This window comes from Physella acuta, unplaced genomic scaffold (genome assembly GCF_028476545.2).
Source record: "Physella acuta isolate Inbredline_101_S28 unplaced genomic scaffold, ASM2847654v3 ptg000578l, whole genome shotgun sequence".
NCBI classification, from domain to species: domain Eukaryota; kingdom Metazoa; phylum Mollusca; class Gastropoda; family Physidae; genus Physella; species Physella acuta.
In genome coordinates this window covers 118,579-142,495 of record NW_026732097.1, presented here as the reverse complement: position 1 = coordinate 142,495, position 23,917 = coordinate 118,579, and the positions used below count along the sequence as shown (strand labels likewise).

The following is a 23,917-nucleotide window of genomic DNA, read 5'->3' as shown; positions in this document are numbered from 1 at the left end:
GAAAGATGGTAGGCTTCTCGATGATGAAAGATGGCCGTCGACATGACGATGGGGAAAGATGGTTGATTGTGTGACGATTGGGAAAGATGGTTGTTGCTGTGATGATGTGGAAAGCTGGTTGACAACATGATGATGGTAAAAGATGGTTGTCAATATTATGGTGGGGAAAGATGGTTGTTGGTGTGATGGTGGGGAAAGATGGTTGTCAGTATGATGATGGGGAAAGATGGTTGTTTATGTGATGGTGGGGAAAGATGGTTGTCAACATGACGAGGAAAGATTGTTGTCGGCGTGATGGTCTCGAAAAATCGTTGTCAATATGATGATGATGTGGAAATATGGTAGTTGGTGTGATAATGGGGAAAGATGGTTGTTGATGTGATGGTGGAGAAAGGTTGTTGTTGGTGTGATGGTGTGATGGTGGAGAAAGATTGTTGTCTATATGATGATGGGGAAAGATGGTAGTTGATGTGATGGTGGGAAAAGATGGTTGTTGATGTGATGACGGGTAAAGATGGTTGTCAATATGTTGATGGGGAAAGATGGTAGTTGATGTGATGATGGGGAAAGATGGTAGATGATGTGATGACGGGTAAAGATTGTTGATGTGATGGTGTGATGGTGAGGAAACATGGTTGTTGGTGTGATGGTGTGGTGGTGGTGGGGTGAGTGCTGTTGTACTAACTAGACGAGATGTTCCCCACGACACGCTGACGGTTCTAACGACAGATGACGGGGAGGGACGGGCTCGGCCACTCGCCTTAACCCCTCCCACTCGGGATCAATGGACAAACGAGGAGCCCGGGGAGACGGTGCGACAAGCGACCGTAGGGCGGGCGACAGGGAGCGGGCGGGACCAGGCGGGGAGTCGCCCGTCGCCCGGCTCAGCCGGCAGACGATTGGCAGGACAATGCGACACAATGGCAGAAGCCGGTAATCTGTTAGTTGATTAGCCCGGCAGTACCAGAGAGAGAGACGTTAGTGCGAGCATAGTCTCTAAACGTGGAGGTTCTTCGCAAATTTACGTCGCGACGCGCGTTTTTTTAAGTTTCATTTTGAACACCGAACACATCGAATCAGTTTTATAACTTTTTATTCACACGTTCGATCTATTTTAACTCAGGTGTTCATTTTGTTATATTTTCATATTTACTTATTAATTTGAACTTTATATACACTGTGAATTATTGAAAAAGACTTTATGTTTTGAAAAACCGCATTACAAAAATGGAGGAGCGATTCAAAGAAGAATTCACCAACCTCACCGCCCGTGTCTAACATTGTGAAAGACGTCTGTGAATTCGTACGTACCTAGGGTTAAAGGTACGGTGTTTCGACCGTCGGTCTTCGTCAGCGGATATTCTAGTGGTCAGCGCCTAAAGTTGTGTGAGTTGATTAGAGAATTGGTTCGACTAAACGCCGAAATCGTTCAGAGAACTTCATGTGTTGGTGAAAACTTTGGTGAAAACTTCGGTCATGTAAGTTTTAGTTTTATTTCTCCTTTGGTTGTTGCTGTTGTTCTGGTTGTTGATGGTGTTGTGGTTGATGATGTTTAAGTTGTGGTAAATGTTTTATTGCCTCTGTTTGTTGTTGCTGTTGTTGTTGCTGTTGGTGCATGTTATGTCTAATTCGCGCCGTGTTTTGATCATAGTATTGAACTTCCTAGTTACTCTGAGCCTAACCAGCCTTAATGGGTACTCAGCATTAATTTAAAGGGATGTGCACTGTTCCTGGCCTCACATACAGATTTGTTGGCCAGGACTATGATGGCCATGAAACAAACCTGAATCTGTGGCTACAAAAGTCATGCCAGCTGTTGTACTTGAACAGCCCTGTTCCTTCTTAATGCTGTCAAGTTTGTATTTAACAGCCATGCTGTATTACAACAGCCGTGTTATATATTAACAACCATGCTTTACTTGAACTGCCCTGTTCCTTCTGAATACCGTCAAGTGGTACAAAAAAAATCGGCTACTTCACGGCAGTCAATGATCAGCGTCGTTCATTCACTTTTGTATGTACTAGTTGCTATCTTACATCCCCCCCTCACCCCAACCCCCACCTAACCCTCCCACCCACGGGGATCAAACTACACTGTTTACATGGCTATATATTTGTTAAGATCTCCTGTGACTGGCGTCATATTCAAATTCTCGCCCTACAACCCCGCTAACCCCCCCCCCCCGACCTCCCCACGTCAAGTTTGGTCGGTGATATAATTGTGTGCGAAAATATCGTTCTTCGGCCTTGTGATTACAATCCATTCACATGTCTGCTTTTAAAAGTGTGTGTGGCTTATTTTTACGCAAGATGCAAGTCTCCAGAATACCGCAAATTGTTTTTTTTTCTCATGTAAATAATTTTCAATTATATTTTGATTTATGCCCCCCCCCCCCCCCCCCACCCCACATCCAATACTACGGTGACTCCTGAAGAAATTGCATTTCATAGTCATTGTAAATCATCACCCTGAATCTACTTCACCTGCCTGTTTAAAACTAATCTGATCTAAAGCTTGTATTTAATGGTTGGGCGTTAATCCCACTGTGAACACAGCGAGTATGATAGAAGACCGATCGTTACGCTGTTTGTGGTAGACCCCCCCCCTCTCCCCCCTCTTCTCCCCCCACCCCCACGGGGTCTTTTCTTCATGTTGGGATAGTTGTAAGACAACATGAAATAAGTTACCCTTTTGGATGTGACGGTCCGCGTGGCAGATGAAGTAGAGTTCATCTGTTTCAGTGATCTAAAAGGCTAGTATGGTCAGGTCTTTAACGGAACCGTCTTTACTTGCCCTAACATAAGACAAGAACCATCAGAGCTGGGCGGGTCTACAGACTCGTGTCCGGGATTCGAACTCGAGACTTTTGGGCTAGAAGTCGTGCTCTCTATCTCTCGACCATGTCGCCCCATAAGACGACATAAGGTTGGGGGGGGGGGGAGGGGAACGTTCAGGGCCCTGGATGCTGCCCGGTTGACCCTTTTAATCCGACGCTGACCATAACTACTTATACAAGAAAGTAGGCAATGAACTCTCAATATCTATAGAGATAAATATATAATGGAATATTAAACAAAATCAGTTCTTTTCATATTAACTTGAAAATGTTGAATATGTAACAACATACATAACCACATGTTTCTGTAAACAAATAAAAAATGGAAAAACCAGCAATACAAATAACGCCATAAGCAAACATACATGCAACATTTTATGTGCGCTTGTTTTTGCTGCCTAGATGGCAAACACATGGCTAGATGGCAAACACATGGCTAGATGGCAAACACATGGCTAGATGGCAAACACATGATGTTGTATATGTGTAACAGTATGTAACAGATGTTGTATAAACAAGCCCTTCCACATAATCAAACAGCTCGCAATGAGATTCAACAGTCACAATAATCCGTGTGATACCTTATTTTTAAGCACGCATTTCTTCTTTTTATAACACCTTTTAAGATTCTTGGAATAACATTTGTTTATATTTGAATACCAAGCATCAAACAAATTATTTCAATTTAAAATGTTAATTTTTAAACTCTTACTTAAATGTGATATAATAGTTTTCTAGGTATTTATATTAATTTATCAGACAACTTAGATTAGTGGGCTACGGACAATTTCAAAAACAAAATTAAAAAGATGAAGCCGGTCTTTGTTGCACAGATCAATTTAAACTATAATATCAGCTACATATTTTTGTAACTCATTAAGTAAAGAAGTTAACAAACTAATAAGAACATATTTGGATATAAGCACATACATTTGTTCGTGAACCTAAAAAAAAATTCGATGTGGCACTTTGCTTTTCATACTCATAAATGTTAACTTTATTTATACCTAACCCTCATCAAACTCTGTCTTAACTTTATTTATACCTAACCCTAATCAAACTCTTGGCTTAACTTTATTTATACCTAACCCTAATCAAACTCTTGTATTAACCTTATCCCTGGCTTAAGTCCTAACCATAACCTTTGTTTGAACCTACTAATAACTTTAAGTAATGGTTAGCATTTGTCAATTTTAGCTACACTTTAACTTTGAACCTTCAATGTACGAGACAACATCGCAACCATTTCTTAAATGTTTGATACAAAATCACAACCATTTCTTAAATGTACGGCACAACATCACAACCATTTCTTAAATGTACGGCACAACATCACAACCATTTATGGCATTAGGTTTCATAGTCTCCACACATCAGGGCGTAGGTTCAAAACACGTTGAGAAAGATAGACCAACTCGCTATAGAGATAGCTGCTTGAGTTGGGGCTGATTTATTTATACTCTGTGTGCCAGACTTAAGCGCTCCTTTACACGTTATATTTTAATTAATTACAAATTGTCAATATTATTTCAATTATATCCTGTCCCCTCCTCCTATATTTATAAAAAATGTCCCTCCCCCTATATTTATGTAAAATGCCCCCCCCCCCCTATATTTATGTAAAATGCCCCCCCCCTATATTTATGTAAAATGCCCCCCCCCTATATTTATGCAAAATGCCCCTCCCCCCATATATTTATGTAAAATGCCCCTACCTCTGTATTTATGTAAAATGCCCCTCCCCGTATATTTATGTAAATGCCCCCTCCCCCAATATTTATGCAAAATGCCCCCCCCCTATATTTATGTAAAATGTCCCCCCCCCCCCTATATTTATGTAAAATGCCCCCCCCCCTATATTTATGTAAAATGCCCACTCCCCCTATATTTATGTAAAATGTCCCTCCCCGTATATTTATGTAAATGCCCCCTCCCCGTATATTTATGTAAAGTAACCCTCCCCTATATTTATGTAAAATGCCCCCCCCCCCTTATATTTATTGCAAATAAAATTGACAAAATCGACACTCCGATGTTTGATTCACATTTGTTTAGTATTCTAATTCAGATTAGGATACCACGAATGAAAACAATTGTTTAGTATTCTAATTCAGATTAGGATACCACAAATGAAATAATTTCTTTAGTATCCTTATTTAGATTAGAATACCCCGAATGAAACAATTTGTTTAGTATCCTTATTTAGATTAGGATACCACGAATGAAACAATTTGTTTAGTATTCTAATTCAGATTAGGATACCACGAATGAAACCATTTGTTTAGTATTCTAATTCAGATTAGGATACCACAAATGAAACCATTTGTTTAGTATTCTAATTCAGATTAGGATACTACGAATGAAACAATTTGTTTAGTATTCTAATTCAGATTAGGATACCACAAATGAAAACAAAGCTTTTTATTTCTACAAATAAAAAATCAATACTTCGCTCTCAATGAAATGACTACAAAACAACACACAAAAAGGATCAATGATCGTGACTGATACGGCCAGAATAGATGTTACCCCTAAATTTGCATTGGTCTTTGTAGCGAAGTTGAATAGCTCGATTAGCCTCGGTTTGAATTTGAATGATTGGTTCAAGCTACTGTTGAAAATCTATTTAAAACAAGAGATATGTTTATTGCGCTAACGATCGGTTTTTTTTTGTCTTTAAACGGCTAATGTGGAAATAATAAGTGTGTGTCGGATACACCTGTGTCACGTGGTCCATTGTTTGTGATCACATGACCGGTCATGTGAGAAGTTGGAGCTGGGGCGTCCCGCATGGGACAGTATATATGTACATACCATTAGATGCCGCGGTCTGTTGTTTGTTGAAATAACGAGGGATGGGAGAAAACACAATGGATAGGGGATTGTTTAATAGAGGATTGTACACACATTCCCCACCTTTCATGTACACAAACCTCCATCCCACACACATGTAAATCCCTAAACCACATCAACTTTCCTCACAGAAACCCATCCCTACAAACGTATATATTCATTTCTTCTATACAAAATACTCAAATCACATAACACAATTACACATATCACCAATACAATATATATACATACTTTTCCATATATATATATATATATATATATAATATATATATATATATATATATATATATATATAAAACATTGATCGTGTTAGTTCTCGGGCTGCCGGTCTTCAGGGAAGATAAAGTATCTTTTCTTTTTACAACGGCAATGGAAAAGATGGCGTGGCCAACACAAAGACCCAAGCGTTTACTTCCCCTAACCCAGGTACCCTCTATGGCTGAGTTGGCTCAGTCAAATACTCCATGGTCGAGACGAAGATTAGCTTATGATATAGATTTGATTTTTTTTTTTACGGTTTTTATCTTACTCTGTGATACTTTATCACACCCTTAAGTAAAACAAATTAAAAGATTAAAATTTAATCTAAAGGCAATTTATTTACAACGTAGTATAGCCTACATATGCTTTTGAAATGTATGTAATGAGTCTAGCCCAAGTTTATTTAACTTAATTAGGGATGAATGAAAACATTTCTATATACAATGTAGGACCTCATTGAGTACGTCCAGCTCTTATGGGTACCTGACTTAAGTTGGGGAAAGTAAAGGTGGCTGGGCATAGTGCTGACCACACTATCCGTTTATATCCCTTCATATCCCTTTTTTAAAAAAAACATTAACTCTATTTCATCTGCCCAATGGATCGCTAGGTCTTAAGTGATACTTTACTTTTACAAAGACTACTACAATGACTATAATGATAACTACAATAACTACTACAATGACTATAATGGCAACTACAATAACTACTACAATGACTACCATGACTTCGAGTCTATGTTTGTGTTTAATGTAAATACATTCGCGGTTTCGTCAATGCAAATTAATGTAATTAGTTTTTAAGCGGGTAATTAGCCTAACCACGTATTTGATGAGGTAGATTAATTGTATACTAGCATTCAACCATCGATTGTAGCACATTTGGCGTTGTATCTAGTCGGTGCTGATTAGGGTATCTGTTGCTGTTGCTGTTTCATGTACATTTTACATTGCGGTAAGGGAAAAAACAGAGAAGGTGTGTAGGGTGCGAGTAGGATCCGAACCTGCCCCTTGTATTTTTTAAAACAAAAAAGATAAATACAGGAAAACGACTAAATAATATAAAGCAGTTCAGATAATAAAGTTTCAATCCTCGGTTTTCGTCAATGTAAAATAAAATAATAATTTTTTTTTATTGAATTGGGACGGCGTGGTTGAGTGATAGGGCTAATAACTACTGATCTAAAAGTTTCGAGTTCGGATTATCTATGTATTTCGAGTTAACACATTAATTCTACTTTATCTGCTGTATAGACCTTCAAGTCTACTTAATTAACTACTTCAAATTGTTACTTTTAAAAGAGTGGAAAAATGTAAATAGTTTTGGACCTGTCATAAAAAAAATTATACCTGCATTTTAACACGACATATGTAGCATATTGTAGCAAATAAGCCACAGTGTGATTTGAACGTATGAATTACAGTTCGACTTATATCCATTCTAATGTTGTAGGATTTATGTCACGTAACGAAGCTAAAATCGCCATCACACCTCATCTGTTAAACAAAAACTCTCAACAAAATACATCACAGTTGTAATGTACCAGTAAAAAAACAACCAACTGCAGAAGTAAAACCAGTGGGGGGGGGGTGCTAATTCCCCCAGCTCCGTTTACCACGGGGAAAAAAATACAATCCCCAATGTATGCTAACGTGCAACTGCGTTAAATGGCTGACACATCCGCCGGTGTAACCGTCGCGGAGACATCCGTTTTAATTTTCTCGTTTGGGTATCGGTGTCCTTCACTCCAACACCGGTGTCTGTTCAGTTGTGCGATACGGGGTTTTTACTAGTGTTGGGTGATACGTGGTTTTACCAGAGGAGCAACTTCATCGCCCTGGGCAGCGTTAATGGCCGTGTTTTACGGCACGGGGGGGTGGGGGTGTGGGGGACGGGGGTAGGGAGATAGAGGGATGACTTACTTGAAGGCAAACAGGTGCTGGTTTTATTGGGTTAATCTAATTGTTCTCAAGTTTCGTCAATTACCCGCGGGTGACGATACATTAGCTAGCCGACCATGTTGGGTGACGTTGTTTTAATAGCCCGGCCTGTGGTGAAAAGGACTGAGATATTTTCAAACAAGAAACGTAGCTGAGTGTTTTATAAAAACCCTTCTCTCCGTCATAGTTACCCACAAACCTTTAACAGTTAAAAATATTGAACTGATATGCTTTTGGTGTTGTGTGACTAAGTTTTCCTTCATAAAATGCACATAGGGCCTATAAATTAATAACAATAGAGAATATTGTTTAAAAATGTGCGTTCCATCTCAATTATATTGACATCACCTTGTCTATATTGTTTTACCTGTTGCCAAATAGTTGCCAAAATGCTGCTGTCGTTTTAATTACAATGTTGCTGATGCTGACGATAGTAAGAAACCTGAAAGTAATTAGTAATTCCTTTGTTGCATTTCACGTAATATGTAGTCCTACGTATATAGCCTCACCAATCTTGATTTTGTTTTCTATTCTCCAGCTTACATCTTAAGGACCAACTGTTACCGTTGATCTTTGAAAACCTACCAGACCCTTCCAGAATGTTCCCCAACATGCTGAACCACAGCACGCTGTACCAGACCATGATGAGGTCACCCCTGTCCCAGCACTCGCACGCCAGCTCCCTGGGGGGAGGCTCGGCCTCGTTCCTGATGGAGAATTTACTACGGGAGCGCGCGGCCGCCGCCATCATGCCCCGTCCCCAGCACCACCCCGCCCTCTCGCCCATCGGCCTTGGGATGAGCGTCTCCTCCCTGAGCCAAGGTCACATGTCCCCCAGCTCAGGCCACTCGTCCCCAGGGTCAGACCGCTCGCACGAGCCTTTAAAAACTCTTCTAATCCCCGTCTCCTCCCCCTTAACGTCACCCTCGTCCCCGCCCCTGCCGGCCGTGCAAGTCGTATCAGCTTCGGCAGCCGGGAGACCGAGCAGCGTGTCCACAGCTTCGGGCAATACAAACAGTGACACTTTGTCCTACAGCTCCCAGCAGGCCCCGTTCCTCAAGTTTGGCATGAGCGCCATCCTCGGCACCGACAACAATCGGAAATCCCCGCAGGGCGGGACGGGTAAGTTTGTTTACATGTGTGTTGTCTATTTACCGAAAAATTTAAAAGACACCGCAACGCAACTTGTCCACGACAGCAATGGTTGTTGACTCAATGTTTCAATTTGTTTCGCTTTTGTTAATTGGATGATTTGTAAAATTGTTTAACACGCGGGAGGTTTCATCGCGTTGCTAATAGGAAGGGTTTTAAAATTGTTTGATGGGCGGGAGTGTTCATTATATTTTTATATGAAATTATTAAAAAAGTGTTTAATGGGCGGGAGGGTTCATTGTATTTTTATATGAAATTATTTAAAAAGTGTTTAGTAGGCGGGAGTGTTCATTATATTTTTTTCCTAGTCAAGATATTATGTGGGGGTACAAGTTTTAATAAGACAAACATCGTTAGCAAACATCTCCGCGATTTGTCAACAAAGAAATTAATTAAAGCTAAACGGGTAAGATGGCTGTATAGGGTGTTAAATTAGCATAAGGTTAAGCACCTAAATGGCTGATATTGAAACATAATATCAAATCGCTGAAGTGGGTTGCAGCGGGGTTGATAGGGTAACTGGTAAGGATCTTAGTAGGTAAATCGGAAATGGTTAATTGGGTTGCAGGTAGGGTAGTTGCTCAGGTTGTTGATAGGATAGTTGGTAGAGCTGTTGATATGGTGGTTGGTAGAGCTGTTGATATGGTGGTTGGTAGAGCTGTTGATATGGTGGTTGGTAGAGCTGTTGATATGGTGGTTGGTAGAGCTGTTGATATGGTGGTTGGTAGAGCTGTTGATATGGTGGTTGGTAGAGCTGTTGATATGGTGGTTGGTAGAGCTGTTGATATGGTGGTTGGTAGAGCTGTTGATATGGTGGTTGGTAGAGCTGTTGATATGGTGGTTGGTAGAGCTGTTGATAGGATAGTTGGTAGAGCTGTTGATATGGTGGTTGGTAGAGCTGTTGATATGGTGGTTGGTAGAGCTGTTGATATGGTGGTTGGTAGAGCTGTTGATATGGTGGTTGGTAGAGCTGTTGATAGGATGGTTGGTAGAGCTGTTGATATGGTGGTTGGTAGAGCTGTTGATATGGTGGTTGGTAGAGCTGTTGATATGGTGGTTGGTAGAGCTGTTGATAGGATGGTTGGTAGAGCTGTTGATATGGTGGTTGGTAGAGCTGTTGATATGGTGGTTGGTAGAGCTGTTGATATGGTGGTTGGTAGAGCTGTTGATAGGGTGGTTGGTATAGCTGTTGATATGGTGGTTGGTAGAGCTGTTGATATGGTGGTTGGTAGAGCTGTTGATATGGTGGTTGGTAGAGCTGTTGATATGGTGGTTGGTAGAGCTGTTGATATGGTGGTTGGTAGAGCTGTTGATAGGGTGGTTGGTAGAGCTGTTGATATGGTGGTTGGTAGAGCTGTTGATATGGTGGTTGGTAGAGCTGTTTATATGGTGGTTGGTAGAGCTGTTGATATGCTGGTTGGTAGAGCTGTTGATATGGTGGTTGGTAGAGCTGTTGATATGGTGGTTGGTAGAGCTGTTGATAGGGTGGTTGGTAGAGCTGTTGATATGGTGGTTGGTAGAGCTGTTGATAGGGTGGTTGGTAGAGCTGTTGATAGGGTGGTTGGTAGAGCTGTTGATATGCTGGTTGAAATGACTGATAATAGGGTAACTAGGAGGTGGCTTACATGGTTGCTGACAGTGTTCTTTTTAGATTCTAGTTAGATGTTGAGTGGCTGTATAGCTTTTGCTCTTACCACTACAGACTATAGTATGATTTTAAAATTTCGTAGTTATGATTAGTTACCGAAAAGCGAGACAATCGCTGCCTTGTAGATTGTTGTTGGCTGGACAAAGGCTATGAAATCAAATCCAGAAAGAAAAGCAGGTTGTAATCTGAGTCAACGGGTCATCTTGTACAAAACATGTTGACACGTAATACTTAACTCGGTCTGGGTAAATCCCATCAATACTAGCATCAAGAACGAAGAAGTTACCCATTGAACTTGACACCCAAATTATTCCTTTCTTTCAGTGCCCAGAAACAAACCACCCCAAATAGGGAGCCACTCCGGGGCGTTCGTCAGCTTCTCACCGTCCCTGCCTCCCCTGGGTGCCGGATGTGGTAAAGGCGCCTGTCCCTTCCCCGCCCACGGTCTTTCCTGCTCCAGTTGCGGCCCCAGACATCCGGCCTTCTACGACAACCCGTACCAGGCCATGCTCCGGGCACCGTACTTTGGAGGTAAGGCTCAGTTCTCTTACACTTCCGGGTTTGATTTTTGCATGTAATATGGGCTTACCTTGAAGGTAAATCGAAGGTGTTTGTGGGACATATAAAGGTATTTCCAAGTTGTAATGTGGCATATTATGTAATAGGGGCTTACCTTAAAGGTAAATCGAAGGTGTTTGTGGGACATATAAAGGTATCTCCAAGTTGTAGTGTGTAATATTTTAAAGATATTTCAATGATGATACTAGTACATATTATGTACGTAGGTAGGTAACAAAGCGACAACAATCTTTAAAAAAAAACGGAAGAGTAGGTTAGCCTTTGTATACAAAACATTGAAAGTTTTGTTTTGTTTTTTTAAAAACAAGTTTTTTTTCTGTATTTTGAGAGGGGGGGGGGGAGGTTATAGGCTAAGGCGTGACTTCATTTTAGTGTAGGTGTGTGGGGGGTGACATTTTGTGACGATGTGTGACGGAGGGGAGGGGGGCAGGTAAAAATCGTCCCAAAAATGTCAATTATGGATGACCCCTTACACATGTAATAATAGGTTGCACAATGCGTTCATTAAACTTGCAATTTTCTTTTTACAAATGTATCCGAACTATTCCGAACCAGTAGGACTATTTCTGTCAAAGAACAAACTACGAAACCTCTCTCTCGCTCACAATGCGTGTTTGTTTACACTGCTAACTACCCGCGTATAAAGTTGAGTCCGGATCTATTTTTTCCCCCTTAATGTCCATTTATTTTTTTCCTCTGAAGGTTTTATTCGAGGTTTTTCCACTGTCGGGCCTAGGTTAAGTTACCCCGGGTCGCAGATTCTTAAAGTCGGTCTGTCCCATAAAGTGTGATCAGCTCCAGCCTGTTGCTTTCTTCCCCCGGCCTTCAAAGGCCCGGCTCTGCCCGCCTCTCCTAATCCTAACCTTAACAAATGAGAAATGCACACGGGTATAAAGTGGCAACGCGGGATAGGTTAGCCGGTGTTGAAAAGAAATCTAACTAAACACCTGTAGCAGTTAAAGGCCATTCAACTAAATTACTTCCAGCTTTAGTTTATGAGGCTCCGTAAGCTTCATTTTCTTCTTTAAAAAAAAAAAGCCAATCCCAGATTTTTTTTTTATTTCTCGGCCAAATTATTTATAAACGTGGATCAAACTTCTATTGTAGAAGAATATTTGAAATTGATTTACCCGGTAAGCTAAGATCGCTATTATAACCAACGTAGGGTTCTCGTATAGGTCGGAGGGTGTTAATCTCGTTCCGCTTGACTGGGTTTGGCACCTTTATGTCCAGGGTGTCGCGTTTCCTACTTTCGTTGTGTCCAGATTTAGCGGGTACGTTTCAACATTAAACCCTCATTAACTCAGATCAACTTTTAGCCGAGCCTGATTTAAGTGGTCATTTTTTTTTAAATACCTGTTTTTTCCTATGTCTAAATACTTCAAAAGTTTAGTCTGTACTTAATTTTTTTTTTTAACGGATGATGAATAACGTAATGTAAGTGTATGGGTTGCATTCTCCGCTTTGGATAATGTTCAGATATTCTCTCATTGTTGTTTTCCTCGTCCACCGATATAGATAATGTAAATATGAAAACATCGAATACAACAAATTCAAAGCAATAGTGTTTAATAAGTACGTTTATAATTTAAAAACTGTACATTCACTTTAAATGAAACCATCACAATAAATCTCAACCCAACGGAAAAAAAAAAAAGACAAAGTACTGTAAAAAGAACTTCATGATATTACTATAACAAATAACTTTATGTCTTCGTTAGCGGTTAACATTCTATAAAGTAAATAGAGCAGATCGTGAGTTTACAGGCAGCATTGTATAGTAGAAGTTACCAGACATAGACTTGTGTGGCAAAAAGTACACTTGTAAATATTGTATGTGTTGAATGTCTTCCTTAGCCACTCAATGTCTTCATCAACTCCTCGCGGTCTTTCCCAGGTTGTAAAAATTTGTCCCCGAACCTCTAAAGCTATGCGTCTGTTCCCAGCTCCTTAACCTAACCCATAACCTAACCCTAACTCAACTCCTAAATGTCTTTCCCCGCTACCAAACGGATTTCCCCAGATCCTTAACGTTTATCCAGCTCCTAAATGTCTGTTCCATCATATGAAAAGTCCTAAAAGTCTACTTCAGGTCCTAAAAGTGTACCGTAGCTCCTAACAATCTATCTCAGCTCCTAAAAGTCTACTTCAGGTCCTAAAAGTGTACCGTAGCTCCTAACAATCTATCTCAGCTCCTAAAAGTCTACTTCAGGTCCTAAAAGTGTACCGTAGCTCCTAACAATCTATCTCAGCTCCTAAAAGTCTACTTCAGGTCCTAAAAGTGTACCGTAGCTCCTAACAATCTATCTCAGCTCCTAAAAGTCTACTTCAGGTCCTAAAAGTGTACCGTAGCTCCTAACAATCTATCTCAGCTCCTAAAAGTCTACTTCAGGTCCTAAAAGTGTACCGTAGCTCCTAACAATCTATCTCAGCTCCTAAAAGTCTACTTCAGCTGCTAAAAGTCTACCGTAGCTGCTAAACATTTCAGCCAATCCAGTCGTCTTCCCCATCCCATGAGCAATCTTCACCCAACCCTAAACAAAAATGTCCTTACCTACCAAACGTTAACATCACAGTAGCCACCTACCCCTGACATACCAAATCTGCTCTTATGATTGCGTGCTTTGTGCCGGAAGATCACCGTGGATTAAGCATCTGTGCGGGACTTAGTAGGACCGGCACTGGGCTGGTGGTGGGCACCGGTTCAAAACACCTTGTGGGTGGGGATACGGTGTGCGGGCCTTCAAAGGGTGAATTGCCTGGGATTAGGGAAGAATGTGTTTCTAGAAAACTTACACCTGGAGTCTTGTTTCGTTACAAGAGTTTAGGTTTCTTCATGGTCACCTGGGTAAAACTCGTCACGATTGCTCCTCTATGTGCTGTGGATATATGTCCAAAGACACATACATAAACATATATATATATATATATATATATATATATATATATATATATATATATATATATATATATATATGTGTGTGTGTGTGTGTGTGTGTGTGTGTGTGTGTGTGTGTGTGTGTGTGTGTGTGTGTGTGTGTGTGTGTGTGTGTGTGTGTGTGTGTGTGTGTGTGTGTGTGTGGTGAATCTGTGCGTGTATGCGTGAATGTGTGTCTGTGTGTGTATATTATTTTCAATTTATTTATTTATATTACCGATGTATACAGATTCTCAATGAATGTTGCAGTACCATTCAACAAAGAATAGTTAATTATAGTGCCAAGAAAAGGTATTAAAAGACGATCTCATGCGGGCATGAGCAACCCTTTTGTCAACACCTCCCCCCTGCTTCACACCCGGCCAACAACGACATAACGACACTTACATTTTGTTTGTTGTCTATACGGGTTTAAGCCTCTACTTACCCAGTCTGACGATGTTGTTGTTTTTTTCCTCGATTGAATGTTTGCATATAGCAACCAATCAGAAGCGCGGAGAACACAATGGAAGCCATAGTATGGCAGGCACATAAAAATTTCGGATCGTAATTCTAGGGATAAGGGGGTTAATTCAATCAAATCCTGGCTGTACAAGGGGAGGGAGTCAAGAATGGCGAACCTTATTCGTTGAGCGAGATCGGCCCTCGTGGAAATAAATAAACATAACATTACGTTCAGCGTTGAGGCCGATTTATCTAAGGCGCAAACATATGCTTCGGCTTGACAACACCTTCACCAGATTTATTGTCTGGGCATAAAAGCGTCTGCCAAGTCTGGGGACTTCTATTGGTGTTATTATAATATAATCTCATCATTGTAAGGGAGAAAAAAACTTTAATCTTTAAAGATGATTTTCTTAAGTTCGTGTTTTGGTTCCTATTGTGTGCTTGCATATATATATATATATATATATATATATATATATATATATATATATATATATATATATATATATATATATATAACATATATATGCCCCTATATATACATATATATTAGCCCCTATTTATATATTTATTTATTTATGTGTGTATGCATGTATGTATAAAATATGTGTATATGTAATTTTACAATGTATATGTGTATGTGTCTATCGGACGTTTTGTGATCTTGTATGGATAGATGTATGTTTGTAGCCTTTTCGAATTGTGTTCCATTACAAATAAATACAGTGACCTTTGAACAATAAGGTTGGATATAATCTCCATACTTGCTTAAAACATGAAATCGATCTTGAAATGAGTCGTGATTTACACAAAATGGCAGCAATAACTAATACAATTTTCCCTTTACTTTTGTAATATGTGCATTACTGTTGGAGGATATTAATCTTTCCCATAACAATACACAATAAATCTTATATTCTTTTTTTTTCTTTCTTTTTAACGGGTTATTGTAATTACAATAAATGTGTTTCGCATTATAATTTTTTTAATCATTTTAAAACCCTGCATGGGGGGGGGGGGGTGGGGTGGGGGTGGGGGTGAGTTTCACACAGACACACAAACATTGACACACACGCACACACACATGCACACACACAGACAACCCATCCCATTAGCTAACACTAATATATTTAACATCCCTTGTTAACAATGCATATGAAAATACAAATTAAACCCATTACTCCAGTGAAATAATGCCCAACTACACGTCTACTTAAATCTATGACGATAATTAAAACCCAGAGATAAAACAGCTGTACAGGTCCTGTAGACATGTCTATTTCATGCGCGACAGATGTCCAATCTAATCGCTATATACCAGATCATGTTTAATAGGTAAATTAGGTCTATCAATTCTTTTATTTTAGTTTGTGCACAGATGAGAATTAGCCGTATAATATCCGCGTATGTTTCCCATGCAAATAAATCATATCAGAATTTTAAATGTCATTCTGTGTACATAGGCCTATGTATATTATATGGTTTTATTGATCTCTGTATGCAATCATGTATATACTAAAGTCTATAAATATATATATATATATATATATATATATATATATATATATATATATATATATATATATGTGTGTGTGTGTGCGTGTGTGTGTGTGTGTGTGTGTGTGTGTGTGTGTCTATGTATATATATAAGCTATATCTGACCATCTTAAACTACGTTACTCAACAAATCAAGTCCTTGTATAGAGAAATCTTCAACAGCTGTCGGCCCATAAATCCCCCAGTCATGGTCCCTGTTAGGTCTTTATTACCCAGCCACTGAGCGTATCATTTGCGCGTGCATTCGCCGGATGACCCACTCAACCCAATCGTGGGATACACCAATGCCTCGCGTGTGTCTGGCACTAGACTGCTAGGGCGTCTGACGAGAACCGCCACAGCTAGAGATTTGGGCCTGAGTTGAGCTCCAGTGAGATTTAGCTCAGAATCAAAGCTCAAAACGATATTTTATCATTCATTTTTATGCTGTAGTCCATCCCATTATTAATTTAAAACAACAGTATCATCGCAAAGACACAAACACCTGTTTTATAATAGTTTTATCCATTTTATCTTGTAAATCCGCAAACCGCAAGTATATATATATATATATATATATATATATATATATATATATATATATATATATATATATATATATATATATATATATATATATATATTCCTTGTGTGCCCCATGAAATACTTTGCCTTGAAATCAATACGACGATCACAAAAAGTGTACGCTCTAAAAACGTCTAATCTTTGTTTGAAAGCTGTTCAATACAAAGCATACAGAAAAGTCTCGCTATAACATCTATCGGGAATCGATTACTAGCGAGCCACAACTATATTACCTCTTATCAACCAAGTAATTAGAAAACGTTTCTTTCCAAAATCGTTGCCGCGTTTATTTTTATAGATAACGTTATGAAAATAGAATAAAAATCGACATGAATTACAGATAACATTTTTTTTTTTAAATAAATCGACTTATCCCTCGTTTATTGCCCTTTCCTATAATGCTCGTATTTTAATCATCGCAAAGCTTAAGCTGGTAATACGAATCTCGCGAATATCTCGATGTTTACATTAGAATATGACCGTAAGTAGGCGAGTCTTTGCCGTGTCACGAGCAGGGGGTAAGGATATTGATAAGGATCGAGTTTATGGTCTACACACAGTATTGTAATATTATTTAGAGGCGTTTTAAAGAAAGAAACGTTCTACTTGCCCTTTTTTAAAAGCATATCATAGGATGTGTCAATTTAACTGTATTGTTTTAATTGGATAATGCGGGTTGTTGTTTTCATTCCTGCTATTTCTTTCTGTGAATCGCCATTTTGTCATAGTGTGAACATAGTTCTACCTCGATGAAGATTTTTAAATAGTCATTTAATTGTGGCAATGTTCCCTCTAAGCTGCGCAGTTGCGTGGCCGCGCAATAGTTTTGAGCTGCCGCGCAGTGATTTTGTGAAATAAAAATATCCTTGTATAAGACTTTTAGAACAGCGCGCAGAAAATACATTTTGCACATTAGCTTTTCCCCCTGTTGTGTTATGTTGAACACTGCATTGAACCAAATAAGTTGGGTATTTACTAAGTTAAACGTACACTTTATCAGTGCTTCTATTCACATATCAATTTTTTTTTACTCGACTGTTTTGAAAAAGCTATTTCAAAACTTTAACGATTTTACTTTCAATTTTAATGGAGCTTTTACATTTTAAAAAAAAACGCCTAAATTTGAAATCAATAATAGTTATAATTTTTCAATAAAATATGTTTCATTCTTTTTTCATTCTATTGTATGTATTTCCGCAGTTAAGCTTTCGGCAGTTTATATTACAGTTACAATTGGGCTTAGGATTACCTCGGTAAATTGCTCAGCGTGTGTTCTTGCGTTGATTTTAGTACGTACACATTTTATCCCGGCTGAGAAAGGTTGAACGAGTATATCGATTTCTTTTAAAGAAATGTTATTAACCAAAAGTTGCGGAACAAAAAAAAAAATTTAAATTCTTTTTAAAAAATTAAAAAATAAGCGAACAGTAAATTAAGTATTGATCGAATAAGTAAGTTATGGTCTAGCGGTAAAGGGTCTTTAATAAAGAGCGCATTAAATGGATTTTCGATCTAATTCATGTCAAATAGACCAACACAAGCCAGCCTGAACACAGATGTTCTATGTTCTAAGTTTATAGATACGATAACAGTCTCCCTGGCCCAACATTTGCCTGAGTATTGGACCAGATAAGGGGGAATAATCTTTTAATAATAGATACTCTACAAGCTGGGCAAATTTGGGGATTAGGCATAATTTATACATGGCTATTGACCGATGCAGAGGGGATAATAACTTGAGAGGATGGTAAGGGGAGAGAAGTGTGTAGCACAACTGCTAAGAGTTTGGTGAAGAGTTAAGTGAACTGTGGTGACGTAACGGTGGTGTTTGCTGTCGGTGATGACAGCTGGTTAACAAGGGCGGAGTCTGGTGGGGGGGGGGGGGGGGGGGGGTAGGCGCCCAGGCACAGAATAAGAGAGAACCCCTAGGTTTAGGAGTGATGTAGATGTAGTATTAGATACTAGCTCGTTCAACCCACATAAGCAAGCGTCTGTTTTCTGTTGCCGGAAAGGGAGAAAATAAACAATAAACATAGTTGTTTCATTTAGTGAGACGCTTCAACGCCCCTTCAATAAATAAACTATGGATTTTTTTTTCATTATAATTCTGCGTGGTCGAATGGTAGAGCTTACGACTGCTAGCCCCAAGTCTCGAGTTCGCATCCCAGGCTCTAGTCAGCGGGACGTCCATGTCTACCCAGCTCTGGTGGGTACCTGACTTACAATAGGGAAACAAATATGGCTGGGCATAGCGCTGAACACACTATCCTTCGTATGTCGAGTCATTAAAGCATATGAACTCTACTTCATATCCCCATATGTGATGACCACTAACGGGAAAAGATGATACAAATTAAAATTGATAATTATCAATAATTAGTGATACATTTAAATTACTGTTGTATTTTTTGCCACTCAAGTTCCCTCTAATCTGAAAAAAACAGACGTTTCCATTTTCTCTCACGCAGCCTCCCCCCTCATCCCGATGCCCAACCCCTTCACCTTCCTGAGCACGATGCGCGGCAAGCCTAGGCGAGGCATGCTGCGGAGGGCGGTGTTCTCAGACGCCCAGAGGAAGGGCCTGGAGAAAATGTTCCAGCGACAAAAGTACATAAGCAAGCCGGATAGGAAGAAGCTGGCCACTAAACTCGGCCTAAAAGACTCTCAGGTAGGTTCCTTCAGTGCCATGGTGTTTGGTGGGTAGATTTTAAGTAAACAGCTTTTAAATATAATACTAGACTCACATAGAGGCGTAGCGAAGGGGGGGGGGGGTGCGGGGGATACATATGTCCCCGGGCGCCGACCCTAGGGAGCTCTAAAATGGGTTGTAAAAAAAATTAAAAGCTCATTTTAGCTGCAGTTTTGCATTATAAATATAAAAAAATATATATAGGGGGGTGTGGAGGCACCAAATTGAAAGTTTGTCCCCGGGCGCCGTGAAGGGTCGCTACGCCTCTGGACTCGCATTTGAAATCTATTATAGCTGATTCAGATACATAGTTGTCGAGTTTTAGTTCTATCGTGTTGTTGTTGTTTTGTTGTTGTTGTTAAGTTGTTGCTGTTGTCTTGAGATACTTCTGTCATAAATTACTTGACTCTATATTTTATATAGCCTTTAAAATAGAATTGGTATAATATACAGTCATATTTTTTAAAATTTAAAAATATCGTTTAATTAAAAAAAAACAGACTTGTTTTTAATAAAATCTATATATTTAGGTACGTCAGAAAATTTTAATTCTATTGCATATTATTTTTGAGATTTTTTCCACATATATCTTTTTATTTTATAAAATTATAAAATACGTTTCCTGACATTAAATTTCGTTAATTTGGTTTAATTAATTTTTATTAAATTTGATTTCTTTTCAGGTGAAAATTTGGTTCCAAAACAGAAGGATGAAGTGGAGAAACTCCAAAGAGCGCGAGCTCCTGTCCACGGGCGGGACAAGAGAATCCACCCTCCCGAACAAAAGTAATCCTAACCCAGACCTTAGTGACGTCAGAGAATCGGACGATTCCAAACACCAGCGCGGGGAGGACAGCTATTATGATAACAATGCCCCCGATTCTCCAAACGGAAGTATAGCATCCAGTCTCCCCTCGAGCCCAGTCAACTCCCAGCAGTCTTTGCATTCAATCACGCATGCGCAGGACGATGAAAGTGATATAGACTCCGACGAGGAAATAACAGTGTCTTGAGATGAAGAAAGTCGATGTTATTTTATTCGAAGCAAAAGTATCTCTGTAATATATTTGTTTACAACCCGATGTAAATAGTGTACATGGATGTATTTACCTTCACAACAACAAAATTGATTTTTTAAAAAGCCAAACAAAAATGGAATCAGTGATCCGTTTTGTAATATTGATAAATGAGTAGAACAGGTGTTAGTGTGTATGTGTGTGCATCGTAGTGTGTATGTGTGCGTATCGTTGTGTGTTCAAATGTATTGAGTTTTTTAGTTCGCTTATTCAAAGTGTATGTTGCTGTACTATTTGGGTCATGATATATTGGTTGGTTTATGACTTTTTAGCGCAATTTCCAATCTGGAGAATTGCGTTTATTAACCCGTCATTTCTGGATGTTTGAATGTATGAATGAATGAATGGATGGATGGATGGATGGATGGATGGAGGGATGTGTGTCCGCAGCTTTAAGTCGTATCTCCTCCTCAACGAAGCAATATCGATGACTAGTTCCAAAAGCAATTATGTTAAGCAAGTTACGAGGATGAACATAGGCTATAAAAATTCCGGGTTTCTTTCATGGATTTCCCGGAAAAGCCAAAAAAAACTCGAAAAATGCAGTTTTTGGCCCATATCTCGGCAACCAGACCACTTAGCGACTTGAAACATTTACCAATCGATTCCTGCCATAATTTAGAACAATATTGCCGAAGAAAGTTTTCAAAAATATCCTTACGTTCGGTCACAAATAAATTTTTGAATTAATTAAAGTTTGGACCGAATTAGTAGGCATTTTTATCCAACCACACCACACGCGTCATCACGTTCAATAGCTGCGCCATCACGTTCAATGGCTGTGTCATCACGTTCAGTAGCTAGGCGCGCAATGGTTTTTAGTCATGTAACTCTATTGTAAATAAAACATGTAAAATACTGAAAAAAATTAATAATAACTAACCAATGGTTTTACTAACCCTGCTCTTGATTTACGCTACGACAGAGCTATTTTTAGATAAAATATAAGGAAATTGCGCTTAAATGTCACTAGACTTTTTAATTAACTTGTTTTTTAAAATGAACATTGTAAAAGGATATACGTCTCAAAATGAGAAGAGGTTTAAGTGCGTAAAAAAAAATAATAAGCATAGATTTAAAACATACTCAGTATTGAATACAGTGTTTAAGTCATAGAATATTACCACTATTGCGAAATATGTGTAGGGTCGTAGTTGTGGTGGTGGTTTCAGAGTCGTAGAAAATATGGAATCGTGTGGGAACTCTGTGTCTAATTAATTTATCTAAACCAGGGGTCTCCAAACTACGGCCCGCGGGCCGGATGCGGCCCGCGAGGTCCTCTCATCCGGCCCGCGGAGATCTTTTTGTCCACGTTAAAAACGTTTGTTGGTGATGGCTGAGGAACTTTGCCCAGAAAAATCAAAGACATGCCTGGAAGAAACTGGCCCCCGAACCGAAATTTTATAGTTAATGCGGCCCTCGGACTGAAAAGTTTGGAGACCCCTGATCTAAACGATTCTTGTGTGGTTCGTTGTGCTATGAGGGGGTGGCGTGGTGCTTTCTGTATTTCATTATGGTTTATAACATATGAAGGCTATAAGTGGTGGGGAGGGGGTGGAGTGTTTTCTGTATTTCATGATGGTTTAGAACTTGGGGTTGGGAGGGGGAGGGGTCAAAATGTCGTATTTTTTTGTGTGTTAAAAATAAAGGCCGATCCCATAAACCATTTCCATTGATTGACCGTCTACCCTGTGTCATAAATCCAGAGGTGTAGTGATGGGGGGGGGGCGGACCGCACCGAGTGAAACCCGACCTCGCTACGCCGCTGCATAATACATTTTCTAATTAAAAGCAAATCCTCTTTTTCAAATTCGATGTAAAGATGTAATTATTTAAATGCCAAAACCATGATTGCAATAAAACGGAAGACATTGGCCATAACTTTATTGTTGATTGATGACAATACACAAAGACTTTTAACCACTTTAACCCCCCCCCCCCCCTCAAAGTAAATATATTCGTCGAGTTTAAAAAACACGATTGCTCAGATAAAACTAGGCTTAGAAACCATCTATCTTGACTGTTGTTAGTTGTTATTGTGTTTTGTCATGTTATTTTAAAGATTTACGCGTCATGTAATATATTTTGAATCTTAAGATGATGTTGGCATTCAACATATATTGAATAGATTAGCTAGAGTATTAAAATTGACGTTTTAATTTTTAAAATGTCAGTTTGTTTCGTTTTTAAGTGGGGAATCATTTTTAAGGCACCTGGACAGTGTCAATATCAGTTTACGCTTGGGTTGTAGACTATAGGGTTTAATTTACAAGTCTAAGTTATTGTCACCTATGGTACTTTCTACAATTCTAAGTTGTTGTTTTTTTTTTTCAGTTGGTACTTTCTACCAGTCTAAGTTTTTTTTTTTTTTTCATTTGGTAACTTCTGCAAGTCTAAGTTATTGTCTAAAGATCTTTTAAAGTATCATTTCTGAAACTTAAAGGTGAATAGGTGTGTAGTTGTGAACAGTTTATTCCAAGCATCTTCCAACCCCCCCTCCTCCCTAACGACATGGAATTTATATAGTGTCCGCCGCCCCCCCCCCCTCCGGAAAATGTAGACCGCCCCCCCCCCCCAAAAAAAAATATCAAGTGCCCCCCCCCCCCCGGAGAAAAGAAAGTCAGAAAGAAACACTGGTTGTGAACGTCTAGGTAAAGCAGAGTCACTCGATTATTCCCAAGTCAGGAAGAAAGAATTTAGTAGTTAGGACTAAAGTCTAATATGTCAGTACCTGCAGACTGTTGGTTAATTTTCTCTATGGCTTAAACACCCGAGTAGGTTAACAGTTGCTATGCCCAATCCCATTGAAATGATCTTATAATGTACTTAGTGTCCACATGGGTGTAGGTCTATAAGGTCGAGTAAAAAGAGCGAGTTTCTAAAAGAAAATATGCCTTACAAATTAAAACTGTGAAGAGAATGCGTGGATATTTATTGTTCAATAGGTATTGCTTTGCTAGGTTCAAATATTGCCGACGATAAAATTCAGTCGGTTAGCTATTGGCTTGAGCTAAATATGTGGCATTGCGTGATATTGTGATTGTGTCTACATAGCTATAGATGCATGTATGTACATATATATATATATATATATATATATATATATATATATATATATATATATATATATATATATATATATACATATATATATATATAGCCTATATATATATAGCATATATATACATAGCCTATATATATATATATATATATATATATATATATATATATATGTGTGTGTGTGTGTGTGTGTATGTGCGTGTGTGAGCTTGTGAGTGTGTGTGTAAGTGTATGCGTGTGTGTGTAAGTAATTGTGCATATAAATGACGCCATGACACAGTATAATTTTGTGTTGCCCAATACCAAGTTATAAAAG

The 23,917-nt window shown here is 39.0% G+C and overlaps 1 protein-coding gene across 2 annotated transcripts; it reads left to right on the top strand.

Moving 5' to 3' along the window:
- The first annotated feature begins 986 nt into the window (after positions 1 to 986).
- LOC131946966 (homeobox protein DBX1-B) lies at positions 987 to 20,830 on the top strand. 2 transcript variants are annotated; one of them, XM_059308030.1, is made up of 5 exons: positions 987 to 1,478; positions 8,430 to 9,013; positions 11,016 to 11,222; positions 19,245 to 19,444; positions 20,149 to 20,830. In XM_059308030.1, exons 2-5 carry the CDS (start codon positions 8,491 to 8,493, stop codon positions 20,476 to 20,478), a joined length of 1,260 nt encoding a protein of 419 aa, XP_059164013.1. In that variant the 5' UTR covers positions 987 to 1,478; positions 8,430 to 8,490; the 3' UTR covers positions 20,479 to 20,830. The 2 variants fall into 2 exon arrangements, with proteins under 2 accessions (XP_059164013.1, XP_059164012.1); XM_059308029.1 differs by having other exon boundaries at positions 19,221 to 19,444.
- The last annotated feature ends 3,087 nt before the right edge of the window (positions 20,831 to 23,917 follow it).